This window comes from Abramis brama, assembly GCF_963993115.1.
Source record: "Abramis brama genome assembly, chromosome: 25".
NCBI classification, from domain to species: domain Eukaryota; kingdom Metazoa; phylum Chordata; class Actinopteri; order Cypriniformes; family Leuciscidae; genus Abramis; species Abramis brama.
Genome location: NC_139987.1, coordinates 11,850,527 through 11,872,914, shown reverse-complemented (window position 1 = coordinate 11,872,914; position 22,388 = coordinate 11,850,527). Strand labels below are relative to the sequence as shown.

At 38.7% G+C, this 22,388-nt stretch overlaps 1 protein-coding gene across 11 annotated transcripts in view; it reads right to left on the bottom strand.

Moving 5' to 3' along the window:
- Positions 1 to 196: 196 nt before the first annotated feature.
- Positions 197 to 22,388, bottom strand: part of kdm6bb (lysine (K)-specific demethylase 6B, b) — a 32,010-nt gene continuing 9,818 nt past the window's right edge. For 9 of the 11 annotated variants that reach the window (XM_084103669.1, XM_084103670.1, XM_084103667.1 and 6 more), the window contains 20 exons: positions 15,919 to 16,001; positions 15,692 to 15,815; positions 15,476 to 15,556; positions 14,774 to 14,957; positions 14,455 to 14,667; positions 14,111 to 14,245; positions 13,536 to 13,892; positions 10,728 to 13,231; positions 10,143 to 10,269; positions 9,838 to 9,943; positions 8,469 to 8,674; positions 8,003 to 8,109; positions 7,813 to 7,881; positions 7,517 to 7,665; positions 6,788 to 6,902; positions 6,484 to 6,671; positions 6,231 to 6,372; positions 6,018 to 6,144; positions 5,756 to 5,926; positions 197 to 1,865 (listed from right to left, as the gene is read on the bottom strand). In XM_084103669.1, the coding sequence (XP_083959795.1) occupies positions 1,842 to 1,865; positions 5,756 to 5,926; positions 6,018 to 6,144; positions 6,231 to 6,372; positions 6,484 to 6,671; positions 6,788 to 6,902; positions 7,517 to 7,665; positions 7,813 to 7,881; positions 8,003 to 8,109; positions 8,469 to 8,674; positions 9,838 to 9,943; positions 10,143 to 10,269; positions 10,728 to 13,231; positions 13,536 to 13,892; positions 14,111 to 14,245; positions 14,455 to 14,667; positions 14,774 to 14,957; positions 15,476 to 15,556; positions 15,692 to 15,810 (5,124 nt within the window). In that variant the 5' untranslated portion in view covers positions 15,811 to 15,815; positions 15,919 to 16,001 and the 3' untranslated portion in view covers positions 197 to 1,841. Of the gene's footprint in view, positions 1,866 to 5,755; positions 5,927 to 6,017; positions 6,145 to 6,230; positions 6,373 to 6,483; positions 6,672 to 6,787; positions 6,903 to 7,516; positions 7,666 to 7,812; positions 7,882 to 8,002; positions 8,675 to 9,837; positions 9,944 to 10,142; positions 10,270 to 10,727; positions 13,232 to 13,535; positions 13,893 to 14,110; positions 14,246 to 14,454; positions 14,668 to 14,773; positions 14,958 to 15,475; positions 15,557 to 15,691; positions 15,816 to 15,918; positions 16,002 to 22,388 lie in introns of those variants that run through there. The other 2 variants (XR_014604597.1, XR_014604598.1) reach the window with 1 other exon arrangement.

Below are 22,388 nucleotides of genomic sequence, written 5' to 3'. Positions count from 1 at the left end.
TCTTCCTGTCCTTGGAGCCAGGATTTCCGCAGTAAAGTCCGCAGAGAGCGCTGAGGTGTCGCAGAAACATTACTCCTGTCCCATGACCTCTGCAGGCCTCCACTTCCACTCCGCAGACAGACAGGAGACTGTGAATCTGTAACCTTCCTCTAATACACTTCCACACACAATCCAGAAATAACGACACGTAAACAGATTGGAATTTATCAGAATGTTTATTTTTTTTTATAGTTATCATTATATCAGGTATAACACACAAAATCACAATATGTTTTAGACAAGTTTGGCTCAGATCCTTAATGTTTTTTATTTTTATACAGTAAAACAAACAAAAATGTCAATGAACCTGAAAACAAACTCTGAGAGGTATCGATGGAACGCAAATCTGAAAACTCTCAACAATCTGAAATTCATCAATAATGATACGAATCAAAGCTCATTATAATCATATAACAGCTAGGATGACTGGAATCATACACGTGTCACAATATCCTGTACCTCATGTAAAGCAAACATATTTAATGTGTTAAATATACAGTACAAAGACATTCAGTTCATAAAAGTGTACTGACTCTGTTCTAAGCACCAACTTGTGAGATTAAATTCATGTTTTCAAACCTACAGATCATTTATACAGACAGAGAGACCCGGGAGGGAGAGGGGGATCAGCACCATTTTGAATCAGACATTCCCCCGTAAGCCTCACCACATCAGCACAACAGAAAGAATTACAAAGTACGCATGAAGCATCACAAACAATCAATAAATACAAAAGGAAAAGTCAAGTAAATAAATAAAAAACAGAATAATTCAATTATGATTCAAAAATTCTAATTCAGAAAATCAAATAAAAGGATAAAATCAGTCGGATTGAGAAATGCATCAAAAGCCACAAGTTTGCAGGAATGATTTTTTTTTTCTTTTTTTTTCGAGTTGTACAAGAAAAGATTCACTTAACACACATAAGGTTTTCCAGACAAATGCAATCAAATACGTTTTAGATTAAACCCGTATTTCTTTTTGGAAAAACTGTTATTTTAATGCTTTAAGAAAATGTCATTATTTACTTAATCAAATACCATGAAATCACCTTTTGTCTAAATGCATATCACAAGGCCCAAATGGTGTTAATCTAGACTGTTAAAAAAGTTGTTTTTTTCTTTCTGAAAACCTTTGACAACTTAAAAAAAAATAGCACCCAGTTAAATATGCAAATACCATTTACAAAGGTCAGACTTGTAGTAAATATGACACGACCGAAACAATAGAAAAAAAAAAAGAAAAAAATGTAATGCCACTGCAATGGTCATCAGCTCCAAAAGAAATGAATCCCATGTTGTTATATACGTTGTATCAAAGCACCACTCAGATAAACCAGACATAAGAATAACTGGACTAGTGAAATCGTCTTCCATTTGCATAAAAAAATTAAACTACATCAGTACCTGAATTAATGCACATGTTCGGCAAGTTGACAATTTTATTTTTTTTATAAAAGGAATCACAGCAGTTATCCATTTTGGATGGGTGACCTGATTACCAAGTTACACATTATTGTTTAAGTCCAATGATGTAGCACCACCTTGGTCATTCTATAATCAGGAACATGAGAACTATCAGATGTCCCGTCAGTAGCTGGCTGAGGGGAAGACGACTGAGCTGGAGAGACATCTGCTGATAGTATTGTAAACAATGTGAAGTAAACAGCGATTTGATTGGCTGCTCTATAAGTCTGCAGTAGTGGTTTTGGTGAAAAAAAAAATGAAGAAAGGTTTGTGCCGCTGATTTGGGGCAGGAAGGTGGGAGATTTGGTTATGGCTGTGTAGTTTCAGACATCAACTTCACCTACAGCACGGAACTGGAGCCTGGGAAGAGAGTAACCGTGCGTTAGAAATGTTTGTGAAAATAATTTTTAATTTACAGGTGTAAAATGTACATGGTATTATAGTGGTCAGTGACAATGCTGATATCTAGAGAGCAGTCGTTGATGGATTATTTTATTTTAAACATGTCAGGTTCACATTTCACAAACATTATACATTTTATTTTGCATAATGAAAATAAAGCCTTTGAAAAACACATTTAAAAAAAAATTATTATCATTTTTTATTTAAGCATGTCCTGGTCACATTTGGACCAGGTCATACCCGAAATTATATTTTTCATTATGAAAATGATGCCTATTTTTAAATAAAATAATATATAATGATTTTTTATTTTATTATTAACATGTCTATGAACATAAAAAAAAAACACACATTGTAAATATAATTTTGAGTACTGAAAATGAAGCCTATTTTTAAAATAAATAATTAATTAATTAAAAATAATATAAAAATATCATTATATGTTGATACTTTATTTAAAATGTCCAGGTCATATGTTACAAAAATATTATAAATAATTATAAATTCTATTTAGAATAATGAAAATGAAGCCCATTTAAAGGGACAATGTGTAGCTTTTTAGGCATTTTATTATCTAAAATCAATATTTTTATTAATAAATATGTCCTCAATGGTGCACAAATACCTCTGCCAATGATCAGACTAATCCTCGTAAACTAAGAATTTATTATCTTTATATACATGGGACGGGTAGGTCCACGGAGGCTTCCATGTAGTTCCGCCATCTTGAAAAACTATAATAGCAGAGAGGGACAAAAAGTACTAGGCCAACGCGTTTTCGTTCAGAGCCAGCGTCACGTGACTGAAACCAGCAGAAGCAGAGGAGCAGAGCAGAGAGAGGCGCTTGTCACTTCCCCGGCAAGTTTAAACGGCTGCACTGTACGGTTATTCATACACCGTTCATTCATACATATGCTGAGTCACAGGATAAGGAGTCCTTGTCGTCGAAAAAGTCCAAAATAGACCGTAAAAGGAAACATGACCGGAGATTACAAAACAAGGGTTAATGTCGGGATAGCTAATGCAGGAGAAAGCTTTCAAAAGAGACGCTAAAGTTGCCTGCTTTCTTCTCGACAGGTAAGTCAATGTTACAGTCTTAATTACAAGCTTTTTTTTCATTGCTTGGTTGTGTACTTTATTATATAGACAGTAGAACATTTATAGTTAAAAGTTAAACAGGCTCTTTGATGAATAGCAGCTATTGAGTACAGTAACGTTAGAGAAGGCTCTGATGATGATGATGATATCTAACAATGCACGTACTTCAAAAAATATAACGAATAAAGAAGGCATTACTACTAATTAGTTTCAGTAATTCATACTGTAACATTCTTTTTTTTGTTGTGTCAAGTTGCAGTTTGTTTTAAATAACAAACCTGTTGACCCGAAGGAAAACTCGATTAAGTAGAAGACAACCTGTCATAGCTTTTTGGTACATAAATGCTACCGTAGATGCAACACGCATTTGAAAACGCGAGGCGCTGGAGAGCACAATTCGTTTGAATGCGAAATACAATTTCACCACTAGATGGGAGAAATTCCTACACATTGTCCCTTTAAAAAATGTTTTTTTATCATTATATACTTTATTTTAAAGCGCCCCTATTATGCTATTTTAAAGTTTCCTAATGTTGTTTTGGAGTCTCTCCTACAACAGGTTTACATGCATCAAAGGTCAAAAAACTGTTTCATTTTCTCATAATATACATTTGCACATCACCACATTTTCAATGATTCTCAAACGACTCGTCAGATGAATCAATCTCTCTAAATCCCTCCTTTCTGCGAGCTACTCTGCTCTGATTGGCCAGACAACTCAGTCTGTTGTGATTGGTCTACTTGCCCATTGCCATAAGAACGTCAGCTCTGCTTGTCCTGAGGCTTCCTACACCGTAAACTAAACACAGTAACGAACAATGACGTCGATTTTACCATATCAATGCGAGCACAATCCGATGATGAAACATTGGAAGAACTAGTCATTCAACCCGAACCTCCATCGCAAGGACGACTCGAGCAGGACGTTTCAGTGATGCGCTACTCAGTTTGAGGTACATTATGAGATGTTGCAACTGTAATTCCTCACCATCAGCATTAACAAGTGTATGTTCATCAACAAACTGATTATTTTACTTATACTTATTTATTTGCTGAGTATTTTTCTAATTTATTGTGGTGGAAACTGTATCAGTCACAGTGTATACATTAGCCGAGTTCTAGCGTGAATGACTGTAACAAAGGTTGGTAAAACAAATCTTGCTCCATCCTTTATCTTTACTCAAAGTATTGAGAACGACACACAATCTGTATTAATAGACACAGTTTTAGGTAATAGAGGCCCACAACTGATCAGCAGGAGTATTTCAGATAAGTTATTATGTGTTAAGTTAAGTAATTATGTGAGTTAACCAGTTAGCAGGAGACCTACACAATATAAAACTCAAAACTAAGTATTTTGAATACCATCTTTCAAGAGTACCGTATTTTCCGGACTATAAGTCACACTTTTTTTCATAGTTTGGCTGGTCCTGCGACTTATAGTCAGGTGCAACTTATATATCAAAATTAATTCAGACTGAGATGAAAACATTACCGTCTACAGCCACGAGAGGGCGCTCTATGGCGGAGTTGTTCAGAAGCGACACCAAGGATGAAGAAAATTCAATGGATTCAGTGATGTGGAATGAGATCGCGGGTGCTTGGTGAACTTGTTTACTGGTAACTTGCTTGTTGGACTCACTGGCTTATGTTAATTTAGCCTATTCAGCCTCCCAGGTATATGTTCTTTATGCTATTGTGTAGCTGTGTTAGTGGGTTGTGTTAACACACCGGACACCTACTCAGCCTGTTGTTCTGTGTGCTACTGTGTAGTTGAATAACTTGCCTTTCCAGATGTCTGTTCTTGGTCTTGGATTTTGTGAAATAAATTTCTAAATAAATGCGACTTATAGTCCAGTGCGACTTATATATGTTTTTTTCCTCTTCATGACGCATTTTTTGACTGATGCGACTTATACTCCGGATGGACTTATAGTCCGGAAAATACGGTAAGTGTTTTGCAAATCCTACATTGAACTCCGAGATTTGACAAGCAGTCGTCAGTAAAATAAAGGGAACACAGCAAAAGTTTAGGATTATACTGCTGTGGTATCGTGGTAAAGATTAATTTTAACCACTGATTCTTCACATGCTCGTCCTTGGGCAGTGAAAAAAACTGGCTTTACTTTCACATTGTAGAGCACAGCGTCTTCTGGACATGATGCTATCCAGTATCCACAGGAATCAGCTGCAGTGTTTGAGGTTCAAGTTTTCCTGAAAGTTTTGTCTGCGCGCGCAATATGCTAATGTTTCGTCTCGACGTCACAACGAAACGGATTATGACTCGTTTAAAAAAACGATTCATTTCACTGACTCTTACTTTTGAAAGACAATAACTTTATATATGGTGAACTTTCAGATTTAAAACTTTGCAGGATGTTTTCATTCACTTAGAGCTATGTTACACACTACATGAAAGGTCATTTTCAAAAATCCATAATAGGGGCACTTTAAACAAGTCCAAGTCACATTTTAGAATTTTTTATAAATTAATATATGTGTACATATTTTTGGTTGTTTTATTATTTCACAAAAATATTCGAAATTCATTATGAAAAAGCCTTTTTTTTAATATAAAATAAATAAAATATTATTATATATTACACATGTGTATTATTGTGTCTGAGAGTGTTTGTCTTACCAGGGTGAATTTACCATATGTGTTCATCAGCTCATCGACGCGGTACTGCTCCAGCACCACCACCCCGGTCAGACTGGGGTATTATTGTGTCTGAGAGTGTTTGTCTTACCAGGGTAAAGTTATCATATGTGTTCATCAGCTCATCGACGCGATACTGCTCCAGCACCACCACCCCGGTCAGACTGTGGCTCCTCTCCCGGGCGCAGTCCTCACAGTGAACCACATACGTCTTCCTACTGCTGTTCTCACTGGTCACAAACAGCAGGTTAAACACCTCCACCTGTGTACACATGCGTACAGACACATTAAGAAAATGCAATGTGTCATGACAGGATATTATTTGCCGTCACATTGTGTCTTGTGGTCCTCACGTCACACTCGTTGCAGTAATACGCTGGCTCATCCTTCACTCTGCTCTGATAGGAGATCTTCTTCCCTGCAGACACCAGCTGGTCCCTCAAAATCTGAATGTTTTTGATGGACTGGAGGAGACAATGTCTAAAAGAGAAGACAAGAAGGAGGTGGAACTATAAAATCATTTAAAGTAGGTCTACCTGATATAACAATTTCAACACCGCACTCACTTGATCATCTTGAATGTGTTTGGGTCTGTGACCTTGATTGTGCGGGCAACGTTCCAGGACACGTGAATCATAGGGACGATCGATTTGACTTTCTTGATCTCGTTCCACTCAAAGCGCTCAAGAGCCAGCTGGTATTGATAGGCTGGGAAGACAAAGGGCATATAATGAAAACGAAGTCCTGATATGAAGCATGTGTCAAATATATTTAAAGTAAATGCTTAACAAATGTCTTTGGCGCCTCCTACTGACTCACCGTTTAAAGGGCCCACGTTCCAGGCGATGTTGTTGCACCACCCCACGGCCTGGACCCAATGCACAGTGCCAGCGTTGATCCACACAAGGTCACCTGGTCTCTGAATGAAGCGGTACACTGGGATGTTTGAACGGTACAGGTCCTCCAGAACCGGCCACCATGAGCCTGTCAGATAGTCCACGCCATGCCTAACACACAGAAGAGACACATAGCTTTATATTTCAATATATTTGTCATCTAAAATGTCATACTAAGCCTAAGCCATAAAATATCTGAATTAATGTGTGTGTGATCCAAAACTTACTTTTCACAGAAGTCACTGATGGCTTTCCAGTAGTGTTCATGAACAGCAAACCACTCACAGTCTCCAGGGCCAATATTGATGTTCACTGAAGAGAAGTTATTATTTTCCTGATGTCCTATAGAGAGAAATCAGAATTTCATTTTGTAAAAAGGGTTGTGCTGTTTTATTTTATACTATACTATACTATACTAGTCCAGGTCACATTTCACAAAATATTGCAAGTCATATTTTGCATAATAATGAAAAATCATTGCACTCTACTGATAATGAACATGAAGTCTATTTAAAAAAATTAATTACAATATTTATCTATGATACTATTTTGTGTGTTTTGGAGAGTGTGAGAAGGTTTTTTTTATTCTCAACGAGCCCAAACTTCTGAAAAACAGTAAAACTTCACAAGGAAAACAACCTGATAAATACCTTTTGAAGGGATAGGTCACTCAAAAATTCTGTCATCATTTACTCACCAAGTTTTTCCAAACCTGTATGAATTTCTTTCTTCTGCTGAACACAAAAGTAGATATTTTGAAGAATATGGGTAGCCAAACAGTTGATGGTCCCCATTGACTTCCATTGTATTTTTCCCCCATACTATGCAAGTCAATGGGGACCATCAACTGTTTGGTTCTTTTTGGGTGAACTATCCCTTTAATAATGTCCTATTTCTAAACAAGTTAGGGAGGGTTAGAGAAGTCTCATGAACACATCATGTGTGCGTACACTGACCTGGTGTGCGGCTGCCTGGGACCTTCATATAAAGCTGGACTGTGTTCATACCCAGTATAGTGTGGCCAACATGACTCAGCATGTTGGTGCTGGACGACACTCGCATGAATGCAGGCAACTTCAACAGCTCCTGCAGCTGCGGCTTCCACCTGAAGACAAGTACCCACAATCCTTTACTCACACCAGTGCAAGTCATAATGGCACTCATAAAAAGAAAAATACTGAATCTGTCCAACATTATTTAATGGACGATTGTCAACTAATGTACCAGTGATATCAAAGTGAACTTCTCTCACCGTTTCGGGTCAGATAAGTCAATGTTGGTCCCAAATTTGATGATTTTTCCAACGGCCTTCTGCTCCGAGCTATTAAAAAAGAACATTTTAAGAGACAGTGGATCATAAAAATAAATAAATACAATTCCATCTGGGCCTGGTAATATCAGTCTATGCATTGCTGAGTGATAACCATAGTTTAACCTTTTACCTGGCTGTGGTGATAGAAGACCCAATGTTGACTTGTAAGTTGGATTTTGTCACATTTTTGTTCTCCGATTTGTCTTCCTCATCCTCATCTTCACTGTCTTTCTCTTCCTAAAAATGAAAAAAGAATGTTACTTTCATCTTAAATTTGTTTGTTTTGAGTGGGGGGTGTGTGCCTGTGTCATTATAGCGACTGTGGCTGTGGGTACCTATCACCTCCAGGCGATTGCCTGGACATTCAGCACCATCAAACTGCAATACCCTTCCTCTAGGGGGAGGAGAAGGGACACTACACGTAATCATTAGTCATTTCATAGAATATGACTTTTCGGGGTGCGGCACACCGTTTTGCCGTCATCACGGTGTTTTCCCGTCTAGACTTTCTCACACTTAGGAGATGTGACTCCAGTTAAGTGTGAGATAGCGCTGTTTTCTGATATCGCTGAAGTGGTCTTGGTAACCATGCCTACCTGTAAGCTCTCCTGGAAACTGGATGCTTGGTACTGTGCATATTTAGCAATGGTTGTGTGAGATCTGCTACTTTCGCAGGGCCAGGTCTGAGCGGATCCTGAATGGTTCCAGTTCTCGTCCGCCGGCTGCTGCACCTGAGTCCTCACCTCCACTGCATGCTCGGAGTTGGCCTCCACCAGGGATTTAGTGGAGAACAGACCCAGGTCTACCAGAAAGAAAAGAAAGTCATGGTCAGAAAAATTCTAAAAGATTCCTATTAGAATTTTATCATGAATTGGATGTGCATTTTTGTTATAACATGCTAACAATAAACAAAAACTGGACCTTTCATATTCTAAATAATATTATGATTTCCAATATGATAAAATATCTCTAGATTATTCCAATACAACAATTAGGTCCTGATAAAAATTACACAATATCCAATTATTGATGAGTGTAAATCCACTACTGTTTAAAAGTTTGGGGTCAATACGTTTTTTTTTGTTTTTTTTAAAGAAATTAATGTTGTTTTTTGATCAATTTAATGCGTTCTTGCTAAATGAAAATATTAAAGGCGTGGTATGTAAGTTTGGCCACTAGAGGTTGCTTATTCAAAACAAATAAATAGCTTGATGACACCGTGAATGAGCGTGGAATCATGGCAGTTGTCATCTTCACCTCAAGAAAACGAGATGTTGTTGAGCTATATAACAATGATTAGTTTTCTGTTGATAAATGTATCCAAACAGTTGCTCACCTGTCTAATAAAACATGATATATTATAGTGTCTTTGGTGTTTCCATAGTTTCTACGCAAGTAAAACTGAAAATTGTTGTGCAGGTATGACGCAGGCACACCTATAATGCAAGTATGACGTCATTGACTGGCGAAGTAAAGACATGGGCCATTACACTAGATAAAATTGCTGATTTTTCTGGATTTAAACATTGTTCTAGTAGTTTTTGGATATTTTAATAAAAAAATCTTACATATTGTGCCTTTAAAGTCAGTTATAATGTTATAAAAGATTTATTTTAAACTTTCTATTCATCAAAGAATCCTGAAAAAAAAATGCATTATGATCCGTTTCAACACTGACAATAAGAAATGTTTCTTAAGCACCAAAAAATAAATTCGCTTTGGTGATTATAAAAGCCTTTCAAAAATGTTTTCATTATTATATAATGAATAAATGTAAAAAAATAAATAACTTTTTGTACTTTTGTAATTAATTAGTTTATTAATTAAAGTTTCCAGGACTTTTTTTTTTTTTTTGCTGTGACAGTGTCTTTACTGGTAAGTTGCTGTCTCTTAAAGTTCTTCCTGTTTTCTTCTGTCTTTGGTCTGTAAACGAGTGTGTGTGTTTGAGAGATTGTGTTTTCTCACTGAGACGGAGGGATCCAGCCAGTCCTCTGATGACAGTGACAGCATTTTTAGGGTCTGTGCAGAACTGCAGCAGCACGGGAGAGAAAGCGTCCCTTTTACTCTCCAGCTAAAAATACAAAAACATACACACAAAGTAAGAATAGCACACTGTGACACACTCAAACAGACAGCTTAAATAGTTATTGTTGTTTTTTGTTACAACAATCTTGCCTTTTTTCCTCATATAGAGCTCTAACATAAACTAATGTCTGACAGAGCATATTATCGACAAATTACATCAATAAAACTGATTGGCCTGAACTCACATAAATGCTTGGCGTTGGAGGGTTCAGTTTCTCTCTGGGAATAGGAGTCTCGCTGGACAGGACAGGCTTCACTGAAAACGCTGGGAGCAGGTACGACTCCCGAAACTTATTGTTGATATTTGCCCCTCTGTCACAGAAATAGAGAGAGTAGGTGTATGTGTAAATTCAGGAAGTAGTAAGAAAGAACAGAGAAAGACTAAAGTAAGAGACACGATTCATATTCGCCATCAAAGTCATAATAATAATAATTAGATTAGTTTGGTAAATATGCTGTTATGATGGTAGTATGTTGTGAATGTTGCTAGGGTAGCGATGTGTGGCTGCTAAGGTGTTCTGAGTGGCTTTTAGCACATTGGTATGCTTTGCTAAAGTATTTTGAGTTTTTGCTAGGTGGTTGATTACTGGCCCAAATCAAAACAGCCGATTATGTTCTGGTTCTTAGACATCCATGCTAAGGTCCCTTCAATCAGTCAGTTCAAGGCATTTAGACTTTTAGCCTTATAGCCATTTAGCCTTAGCAAGCACCACTAATAATATTAAGTCAATCAGAATCATTTGTGGTCTACAGGTTAAACATGAACTCACTTGCAGGCTCGAATGACCTCAGCTGCGTTATTACTGATGTTGATGGCATTGAGCGGCATGCTCTTCTGCTCGATCTCCGAGGCGATAAAAGTCTGCCGACTTCCGCTCTCAACCTTGACCAAACGGATCGTCAGTTCTTTCAAGGGTATTTTAGACAACTCCTGCAGATTTAGGAGATTGACCCGGTCTAGAATTGGAGGTCTGTCGGAGAGATTCACAGTAACAGAGGTTTGTGTGCTGGTTCTGGCAGATGTAAGTGATGCTGTGGAGGATGTATCAACCTTTACTGTGTCTTTTTTCATAGTCCCTTTTTTAACATCTGTCTCTTTTTCTCTCTTGACTTCTTTGAGTTCTGATTCTCCATCTTTCATGTCAATTTGTTGGTTTTCTGGGACAACCTGTTTGGTCCTGATTTCCATTAGTTGCTCATATGAACCTTTAGAGGAGGAATCCTTTATCTCTATCGCTTTCTTCACCGTTTCCTTTTTAGTCTCTCCTCCCTCACTCTTTTCACGATTTTCTCCTTTCATGCTCTTAACAAGTTTTCTTTGAGACCTCACTTGATTTTTGTGTCTGACCCTGTCTCGTTCATTTTCTCTCTCAGTAGAAATGGGGCCGCTGTCTTTCATGGCCTTTGACACAGGCCTTGAGTTCTGAGTGAGTAGTAGCTCACAGCTGTGAACTAGTTTTGCCTGCAGGGTGGCATGAGACATCAGAGTTTCCTTCTCCTCCAGGGATGTGCAGGTTGGGTCTTTATCTGATTCAGCTACTTTGGTCTCTGTTTGTTCATACATCTTCTGCACCTTAGTTTCCTCTTTTTCTCCTGCAATTTCTTCCTCTTTTGCTTCATTTCCCACTCTCTCTTCCTCTGTTTGACTCTCTTTATCCTTCTCTGTGGACTGGATCTGTGGTGGTATGACCTGATCTGGGATATCTGTTGTTGGAGATGTGGCAGGTGGACTATGCTGGTCTGGAGGGTGGATCTCGGGACCCAAGGACAGAGATGATGAGTATTTCACCCCAACTAAAGAACCTGGGGGAGGCCGACCAAATGGTCCACCCCTGTAAGTGTATCTATGGCTGCCCATTGCTGAGGTTGTTGATTTGAACGTGTCCATTTGGTGCAAGTGCGGTTTGTTGGGCTCAGAGCTGCTTGATGCATTAGGACTACTATCTTTCTGCTCTCCTTCTCTCTTTTCTTCATCCTCTTCCTCAGTGTCCATGGATTTAGAGGACTCAGAAATGCCATACAACTTGGCCAAATCGCTGTGGCAATAGTCAACTCCAGTGCTGATCTCCACTGAGTCTCTAAGTGGAGATGAGTGTGTTGGACTAGGTTGTAGCACTGGCCTTCTCAGAACTCCAATCATATCTTCCTCTTTCCCTTCTTCATCATCACTCAAGTCCGACACTGGAGAGCCCTGCCAGCTCAGAACAGGTGGGCTTGTTGGTGGGTCCAACCTAAGGAGCTCCTCGCTATAGGTGCAATGAGCCGGGAGAAGGTCTGGGGCACTATGCAACCCTGGGACACCCTCCTTGTTTCTAATGGGTTCTTCTTTGCAAACCTTCTGCTTATCAGGAAGAGTAGGTTTGGACCCACCAACATCTTGGGTCTCTATACCGTCATCATCGGTAGTGTCTACATGGTCAGGCTCAGAAGAGTCTGATTGGTTGTCAACCTCTAAGGCTTTAGAATTGGCTTTGTGGGTTGACTGGCATGGAGAACAATGGTTATTATTGACATGAGATTTACAGGGTGGGATAAATCCTGAGGTATGTTGAGGGAACTCTTCTTCTCTGTGACTGAGATGAAGTGGCTCAGACAGTAGGTCATCCAGGAGAGGTCCAGAATCAATAGGGTACAATGTTCCTAAATTGGGAGATGCTGATTTCGAAGTGGGCATCTCACTCTTCCTGTCTTTATGCATTCCTTGTTTTCTCTCCTCTTTTGCTCTTCTTTTCATCTGTCCCAACTTCCTCCCATTTTGATGTATGTTTTTCTTATCATGCCCTTTTCTTCCTTCCCTCATCTTTTTCTTTTTCCTGTCCTCCAGTTTTTTCTCTATCCTTTCCTTTGTGTCTAACAGCTCTCCTTCTTCCTTTCTTTCCTTCCTCTTTAAACGCTCCTTGTGCCTCCTCTTGGCCTGAATGTGTTTCAAGAGTTCAGTGTCCAGCTTGCTGAGGGAGCTCTTGTGGGTGGATTTGAATTCAGTCTGGTGTTTAGAGTGTCTGCTCTTCTTAATTTCTGACCTCTGTGCCCTCAGACCTCTGTCTGAGGTTTGAGTGGTGGGCTCAGAAGGAGAATCTGAGTCTCTCTGATCATGTTTCCTTAACCCAGTCTCTGGGTTCCTCCATTCTGTGCAATCTCTGACTCTACCCTCAGCACTGCAGTACGGCTGAATGGGACTCCGTTGGCGGCTTATGTGTTTGGATGCACTTGGACGTTTTCTGTCCCCACCCTCAGACTTTTGGGATTCCAGGCTAGAGGTGGTACGCCCCATCTCCTGTAGAGAAACAAATGCCCAAACATGTCACAAGTCTAAACTTATATGAAAGAGCACCTTAATACACATGATTTGCTTTTTGAAATGTAATCTTCTCTTGCTTTTACTGTTAATTTATGTGGACTTGGTTGACTCACACTGCTAGACTTTTGACTATTGATAGAAAATCTTTCAGGCCAAGAACGCCCACTTAGACAGTCTGTGGGTGTGTTGTCTGAGGCTGAGACTAGTTCTTTGTAAACGGGCCATAACATTGAAAGGAATAGTTGTCACAGAAATAAAAATTCTTCCTTTGTTTACTCACGCTGTTGCCGTGTTTTCCCGAGCGACTCTGTGTTTTCCAGCCAGGCTGTGCTGTGTTGAATCTGGGATGAGGTACTGAGGTGACTGGGCTGCTGGAGGGGCCAGTGTGCCTCTGTGGTGGGGGGAGCTGGTGCTGCTGATAGTAAGGCACACTGGTGAGGTTTGCTGGTGATGGGCAATCCCAGCCCCCTTTGGCCCCACGGGGATGGGGGCCTGGATGATCTTGGACCGGATGATGGGGTGGCCCCTGTTTGGTGGGTTTCTTGCTGTGGGTCCCCTGGCTTAGGGCAATGTTGGGTGGTGATGGAAGGGAATATGGTCTGTAGATGTGATCTCTCATGACTGAATGACTGGACTCCTTTCAGATAAAAGAAAGAAGGGCGATCATGAGCAGAACAAAGTATATAATTGCAAATTATATATTTAAAGTAATGAGTCTGTGATTAGGGCTGTTAATTAGTTAAATTGAATCTTAATTCACATGTGTGTTATAAACCTTCCTAAAACAGCTGCTGTCTTCCAGGTATATAGAGAAAATCAACTACACAAAAAACACAGCTGAGACCACTGGTCTACCTGAAAGCGAGAGGGGGAAGACCTCTTCTCAGACAGGCTCCCGGGCATTGAGCTTTTGTATGCTGGGCTCCAGGGCCGAGGTGGATGTGATGGAGGTGGGCGGTTGATGAAATATTTATCTCTCGGGTGGAAATTCTGCAGAATTTATCAGGAATGAAGCATTACATCTTAAGGATGTTCTCATTCCGACTAGCAGATGATGCTTAAAGACTACTGCCCCACTACTAAGTTTTTATTGACATATACGTAGGTCTATAACCAAAAACTAACATAAACCTTAAGAAATTCTAAATTTTAAATGTAAAAAATAGTTGTCTATGAACATTAAAAAGAACATGACTGACCTGGTACGAGCTAATGCTTCTACTCCTCTTGCTGGGACAGTCCTCTCGTGAAGGGGATGGGTCACGGAGGGTTGGTGAGATATTGTGAGGAGGTGCTGGACGTTTGAGAGAGGGCCCATGGAAAGTCCTGGACTGAGTTGACTGTGTCCACTTCTCTCCCTGGGTCTGTGGGGGGCGCCCAGTGGAACGCTGCTGCTGGTGCGGACCCCCATACTAAGACAGGAAATATCATCAAGTCAGACAGGAAATTAAGTTCTTTTGTGTTTTGCTCATCTCTAATAGCACTGAAACTTTATATATTTAAATGAAAGTCCCTCACCCTGTGTGGCTGGCTGCCGTGATTGTTGCTGCTAGAGAGGTGTCCTCCACACCCTGAGTTGTAATTTAGGGTGGAACGTTCTGGGTTGTGGTGCTGGTTCTGTGTTGGTCCACAGCCCCTCGGGACCCTCTGCTCCTTTCCGATGCCTCTGTCTCTGGGTCTGTCCCTGCTAAAACCTTGAGGTCTGTCCATGAATGAAGAGGAATATGAACCATGAATGTCACAAAGCAGTGTTCAAATAGAAAATTTGCATATTATCTGTACTATTTAGAATATAAGATTAGTGTGTCAAATCACGGTATTTTGAAAATCCAAAATATTTATATTACAAATATTAAATTAAAACTATGAAATAATAGTTTTATTATTATTTTATTATCAAATATAACATAAAATTATATATATATATATATATATATATATATTATTCCCTTATTATTACTACCTTATTTTATATATATATATATATATATATATATATATATATATATATATATATATATATATACAGTATATATAAATAATAATATATGAATTCATCAAACTATGTGTGTGCAAAAATACATCAAACAAGTGTACAAGTGGTGCAGTTTCAGAAGAGCATTGACCGTGTTGACTATTATCAGTGGTAAACATACGTACTATGCAAATTGGGATTCAGCTTACAAGTCAGTATTATTATAGCAGAAAAAAAGGATTGACCTGTTGTTATAAGGTTTGTTTGGGTAGTTTCTTCCTGCTGTGTAGTTTTGGGATGGGGATTGATAGTTCCCTCCACTGCACCTGAAAATAGAAGAACTGAGGATTTAAAAAAATGTAATACTCAATAAGTAAAAAAGAAAATGTAAGATATACATAGTAAAACAGTGCTCAGTTAACAGATGTTATGCTTTTAAATGTATGTGGAGGATAGAAGACCTGGATGGAGGAGCCCAGTGCCGATTGCTGCCTGGGGCCCATGGTGCTCGATTCGGCCCAGAAGAGGGGAAGGAGTCCCACGAGTTACGTCCAGAATACTGGTCTGCTATGTGATACATTCAGCCTGAGGCAAGACAAACACACACACATACAAAAGCAATTACTGTAGTTGTTCACTTGTGCTGTACCTTGTTGCGGAGAGAAGAAAGCGTCCTGTGAATACTCACCACACTGATGAGTCTGAGAAAGCCTCCACTGCAGATCTCAACAGAGATCACTACACTTTCCCTCGCTTTCAATTCAAACTTTTCTGTATGAAAAAGAGAATAAAATAACAAGGATGAATAAAACTGAAAGCATCATTTCATAATTTGACATGATAAACGTAATGCCTTGTTTTTTGTAATCTTCTACATTTTTTTAGGAAAATTAGTGGTCATGTTCCATGCAAAACTCGCCACCATAGAGTCATGCTAAGCAGTTGCTAGGGCATTCTTCATGGTCGCTAGATGGATGCTCTCTGGTCAAAAGAGCCTTCAAGTCACCTTCAAGTCTCTGTAGATATTATCATCCATGACTCGGATCGTCATTTAATGTAAATCTATCTGATTTTTCGCCTGTTTTATTGTCCAACAGGTATTGCTCTCGTCTAGTCACTTTATTTATACAGCGCTTTATACAATACAGATTGTTTCAAAACAGTTTAACAGTAATAAATAACAGAATCACTGATGCAAACTTCATTAAATATGAGTCGGGTTCCATGCAGATTTCAATGACAGTGTCAACGTAGCAAAATGTATCAATTCTGAAACAAATTCGATTCCGCTATAAAGAAGAAGCTCTACAGAAGACAACAGTGTAATTATTCAGCTCAATTAAGTTCAAGTTTTGTTCACATCCATTGGTGTCAGTACAGTCAAATCGAACATAATAGTAAATATATCAAGTGTCTTTTAACCCCAAATCAGCAAGCCAAAGGCGACAGTGGCAAGGAACCCAAACTCCATCAGGTTACAAATGGATAAAAAAAAGAAAGAAAGGAGAAACCAGGCTCAGTTGGAGGGGGAGCAAGTTCTTCTCTGGCCTAAATGAAAGAACAACTTGTAGCACAAACAATGTGGGACAAGTTACTGGTTTAATTATAACGATTAGGGTTTAGGGATATGAACAGACCCTTAGTGTGAGCAATAGTAATAGTAATGCTTGCCTTAGTACAGTACACAGGAAGCTAGAAACAAAGACAGACGGAAAGCAAGTGAGGGAGGGGAGAGTAGAAAGGAAATCTTCAGGATGTGCTCTTGTAAATGATGGTCAATATCGGTTTCCTGAGAGAAAAGACAACATGGCTCTCTGGTAGCCACAAGCATGCTAACTCAATAGCATGCTAGTGGCTACCGTGCATAATGTGCTGCATGCATAACTCAACACAACACAATGTCCATCCTTAACTGTCAAAGAAAAAAAAATCTAATTCTGATCTTCACAACACCCACACCTAACATATCTCTGAAGATTGTTTAGCACCTGACTAACGCTTCCTCTACATTTGACCAAGGCAACAGATCAAACATGCAACGCTGGAACAAGTTCAACCTCAAGCATCTGCAGCAATCCACAGGCTCGTTTTCGTTTTATCTCTGCCCCCCACGTTCCACTCCACCCACACCAACTGTCCTTTATCATAGGAAAGAACATAACAAGAGGTTAAAGAAGGACATTTGTGTTCTTTCTGGTATGTGAATAGCTCAACTCTCGTAGTGTATAACTCCAGTTGTGCATTCTGGTTCAGATCAGAACAGAGCAACTGCGGGCTATTTGTGTTGGCTAAAGGATGTTGCACTCATAATTTAACACACCTAATTAAAACACACTTGAACTTTGACACATTTGCTTGATGTATCATCTAATCATCAAATATAAACATTTGCATGTTTCTTTCACACACATACACAACATTGCAGTAGCACATAAAAACACAAACAACATCTTTTATATTGAGAGCTCTTGTTTCCCATAATCAGCAAACCGATTAAATGGAGAACACATGGAGACATTTTGCCTAGAAATGTCGAATGTGTCTCCTCTGAAATTTCAAAAGAGATCTAAACAATAGGCATTTCAATCCACATCATTTTATGCGAATTTTGCAATATTGCATAAAAAATATTATTTCCAAATCGTGCATAAAAACACGCTCAATTGAGGTAAGAAAATGTGCGCATAAACTACGATGGAAACACGTTTACCGAATAAATTCTTAGATGTGCATCAAAAGTCATGTGACTGCATCAATGTCACATGACAAATGCTTTATTCACAAATTGTCTTTGCGATACTCAAGATTTTTTGCTTAAAGTCAGCATGACAAAAATGTACCCTATATTTATTTTTTAAATGCATAATATTGATCTTGTGAATGATTCATCCATGCATAGGTTTAATTGTTTAATTAAATGTCATAACTCAAAATTCCAGTGAAACGACAGACAATTGACATTGCATTCAGATCTGGCTCTGTACAATCAGTAACAATGCTAAGATGAAACCTGCAACGCTGGAACAAGTACAATCTCGCATCTGCAGCAATATGAAATGCTAATGCTAATCTAGGTTGCCATAGAAACCCAGCAAACTGTTCTGATGAATTCAACCAAGTCCCTTCCCCTTAATTTTTTTCACTTGGATGTACTTAAATATGGAAGAAAAGATCTGTCGCTACCACCATTTCATCGCAACTTTAAATAAAATTCGGAAACCGTTGATAATTAAAAATGTTTTAATAGAAACCCAAAAACTTCTCATCAATCTCCTTGGATCAAATTAACTCAGCTATTCAATCCTCATTCATTTTATATAGACCTTATGCTCCAGAGAAATAAGCGTGCAGCCATCTTTATAAAATTGTCTTTTAACTTCTGGTTTTGCAGTCGCTCTGTATATTTCTATGGCATCACTCTCCAAGAGTAATTGGCTGTTGAAGTGGATTTACTTATTGTAGAGTTAACAAAAGTTATCACGAGCATCATAATGTTTAAAGCATGTCTTAACAAATGTCAGTAGACCAGGAAGATTTTAAAACGAGAAGTTTGTTCATAAATATAACTAAGATCGCTGTGGAAAATACAAACCGGAAGACAAAAGACAACAAGCGCAGTGCTGAAAAGGGGTGGGGCTACATAAGGTCTATAGCCGACTATGGTCTCATTTGTTACTATTTTTATTTGTCATAAGGAAATTAAGAAGAAACGAATCAGCGACAAAGGTGATGCTTCAACGAAGAGCTATGAAAGAGCAATTTCCTTTGTTCTGCCAACGCTCATGTAAGCGTCCTATTCCATTGTAATCAAATTTCAAAGCAGATCAACAATGCACTGTCAAACAGGTTGAGTTGTATCAGATTACACAAGCCTATCAAGGTATATCACACCTGTTCAGTCCAACTGTCACAGTGTACAGTACCTCCACCAGTGAGGATACAAAACACGATGATGCAAGACTGACGTGCACGAGTGGGTTGTGTATGCCAACGTTTTTATGAAATGCTTAAGTAGGTAGCCATAGAAACCCAGCAAACTGTTCCGTTGGAAAGGAAGTGGTTCTGACTTCCTGTAAAAACGTAACTCTGCTGTGCAGTTGTGGTTGTGACCTCATATACACACTGCTGAAAAATATCTCACTTTTACGAATGAAAATGTTTTCCCTTCATGTTTTTAAGTGGATTGTGATTGTGGCTGTTATCAGGCCTCATTGTATCGCACACATGGATGAGTACAGCTTCTTTTCATTACATTCAAATGAGGGGCGATTCAGGCAGACAGTTGGAGAATCATCAGAAGAGCTTCCCCTCGCGAATCTTCCTCTTACTATAAGCTTTCATGAGCCTCTCCAGCTTCACACACATGCACTTAGATTAAGGAGAGATTATTACATTAGAAAAATAATGGACCTAAGGCAGCCCAGCACTGTTTCTTTTCCTCCCATATCTTGCTCTCCTTAATTTAATCGTGTCCATATCGGTAGCCACAGTAATTATGATTTTACATCATAGTTCTACAGGGATCACATGATATTTTCTCATAATTTCAGTTTGTGTATGTTTAGTGAATGGTCAACTCTCTGTCTGAATTAAACGGTCCATTTTTTGCTACTGTGCCTTTAAGAATACTACGTAAACTGTCTTTTTGCACATGAAATGAGTAACATCAGGTATATGTTATGATTTCTAATTTAGTTAGCACTTCCTATTTCTTAATAAGAGCCTACATTACAAGGTGACAGAAACTGAAATGAACCACATTAGCGATAAAATCTGAAATGTTTATGGATCTTGTTAAACATAAACTTCTGCCCTTTTTCCTAATGTTGGAAAGGACTTTCCCACATTTTACTCTTTAACATTTCTTATTCTGTTGTTTCGGAATAATCTTTACTTTTGGATGCCTAATTTTAATGAATTCCCATTTCAGACCCCTTTCTTTTTTAAAGTTCAAGAAAAAATTAATGATATGACCCCTTTAAAAAACCCAAAACAAAGTATGACAGTCTAGAATCCACATTGAAATCTATTATAGCCTCTACACTGACTCAAATTCCTCACAAAACTAAAGCCACGAATCTGGTTGAAAACAAAGAGTCTACGGCGACTGTCCATCTGAAACAGATATCTCATGAGAGCAGAGGGGAACAACAGCAGGAATCAAACAGAGAGGAAGAGTGGGAAGGGAAAAGATAGGGGCGCCACTGCTGTCGGGAGCATCGAGATTGTGTTACTGACTGATATATGAGAGAAATTCAGACTCGATATTCAGCGGGAAAAAAACACGCACACTGCAGACGTAAACAAAAGCAGCTAGGCCTAGCTATGAGGGGTTTCCTGTTTAAACAACTGAATTAGATATGTCGAGTGTCTCTTTTTTGAAAGCAAAGCGCAGATGGTGTTACAGACAAAAAAATAGACAACTGTCTAAAATAGCACAGATCATGCAAGAAGATTTGAGGTTTTGTTGATCAGTTTCAGTTTCAGATGAAACCGAAATCACAAACATTAAGAAACATTTTATTTTCGTATTTCACATCAAGCGGGACTTTGTTGTGGAGACAACGATCTTGTAAAACAGACAATGTTCGCTGATGTGGGACCCTAGTCGTAACCGCACAAACGTGATTCTTTACTACGCTGTCGAATGATCAGCCACATTTTCTCTGCGAGTAATTCTCAAGGGATTTCTGTCTCTATGTCTCATTCTCACATTCTCATTCTCAGCTTTCACGCTTAGGTAGAAGTGCCATTGATGCTGACAAGTCTTTAAAAACTCGATGTGCTATTGCAGCTGTTAGGGTCACAGTTGGTGGGTTTACGAGTTGATATCCAATCTGAGAGGCAGATATTGACATGTACACATATCTCGTATTACTCTAAATAAACAGAGACAGAGACTAGCTCTCGCATATGAGGCTTATATCAGATCAAGAGTGTGTGGAATGTGTGTTGTAACAGGCCGGACACATTTGGGGGTGGATTTAAGTCATTAACCAAAGGACAGCTAGGAACAAACTAATTTGATAGATAATACCTTTGATAAAAGGAAGCATGTGAGAAAAAAGACATACAAACTCACATACTCTCCAAGAAGTCTTCTTTTGAAACACACTCACACATAGGCACTCTTTACCCCTGACTATTAAAGGAATAACAGACCTCAAAACAAAAATTGGTCGCAACAAGAATTACAGTTTTGAAAAGAGATTCAATTGCGTTTGGCTCCACTGATGTCTTGATTTATCTTCATGCACCAATTTTGAATACAAACGCAAATGACATTCGATCGAGATCATAAAGCTCTCCATATGGTTTGTGCACTATATTACAATTCTCTTGAAGCCACATGATAAGTTTTAAAAAAACTCGAAGAGACAGATCAAAGTCATTATTCACTGTTGTAGCTCTCAAATATCATGCACTCTTGGCATATCAATGGTTTTTGGCGTCACTTACATAAATTCTAGCTCAACGTGTCTTCATGAGACTATGTGCAAGCACAAATGAGATTTGGGAGCTGGTGCAGCGTGAGATTTTCATTGAAAATTAACTGAAATTTCAGTCACTTCATTATACAAAGCTACTTTATGGCTTTAGAAGATGTACTAGACAAACATAACACTTTATGACAGTACTTTTATGACCCCTTTTTGTCACTTTCTGAGCTTTACATCCCCATGTCAACATAATGTATTTGTAAAAGAGCGACATGATTCTTCCAAAATAAATTTTGTTACACAGAATTAATACAGAATTTTACAGGTGAACTGTCCCATTAAATGTACTCACTAAAGCACATTTGTTCATAAAGAGATCTTTTTGAAGTGTAAAAGGAGAATACAGAAAGCTCTCAGATTTCATCAAAAAGATCTTCATTTATGTTCCAAAGATGAACGAAAGTCTTATGGGTTTGGAATGTAATGAGGGTAATTAATGGCAGAAATTTAATTTCTGGATGAACTAACCCTTTAAAGTTACTCATTCAACTCAATTCCTTCACAACTAATACAACAGCTGTATTTATGCCAATCTTTCGGCCTCCGTTTCTCTTTCTCTTCTCACTTTTATCATTTCATCTTCATTTGCAGGTGCTGCTAATGAATTGGGCCAATAGGGACGACAGGTGACCATGGGGCCCGGAGGAGGGTAACGTAA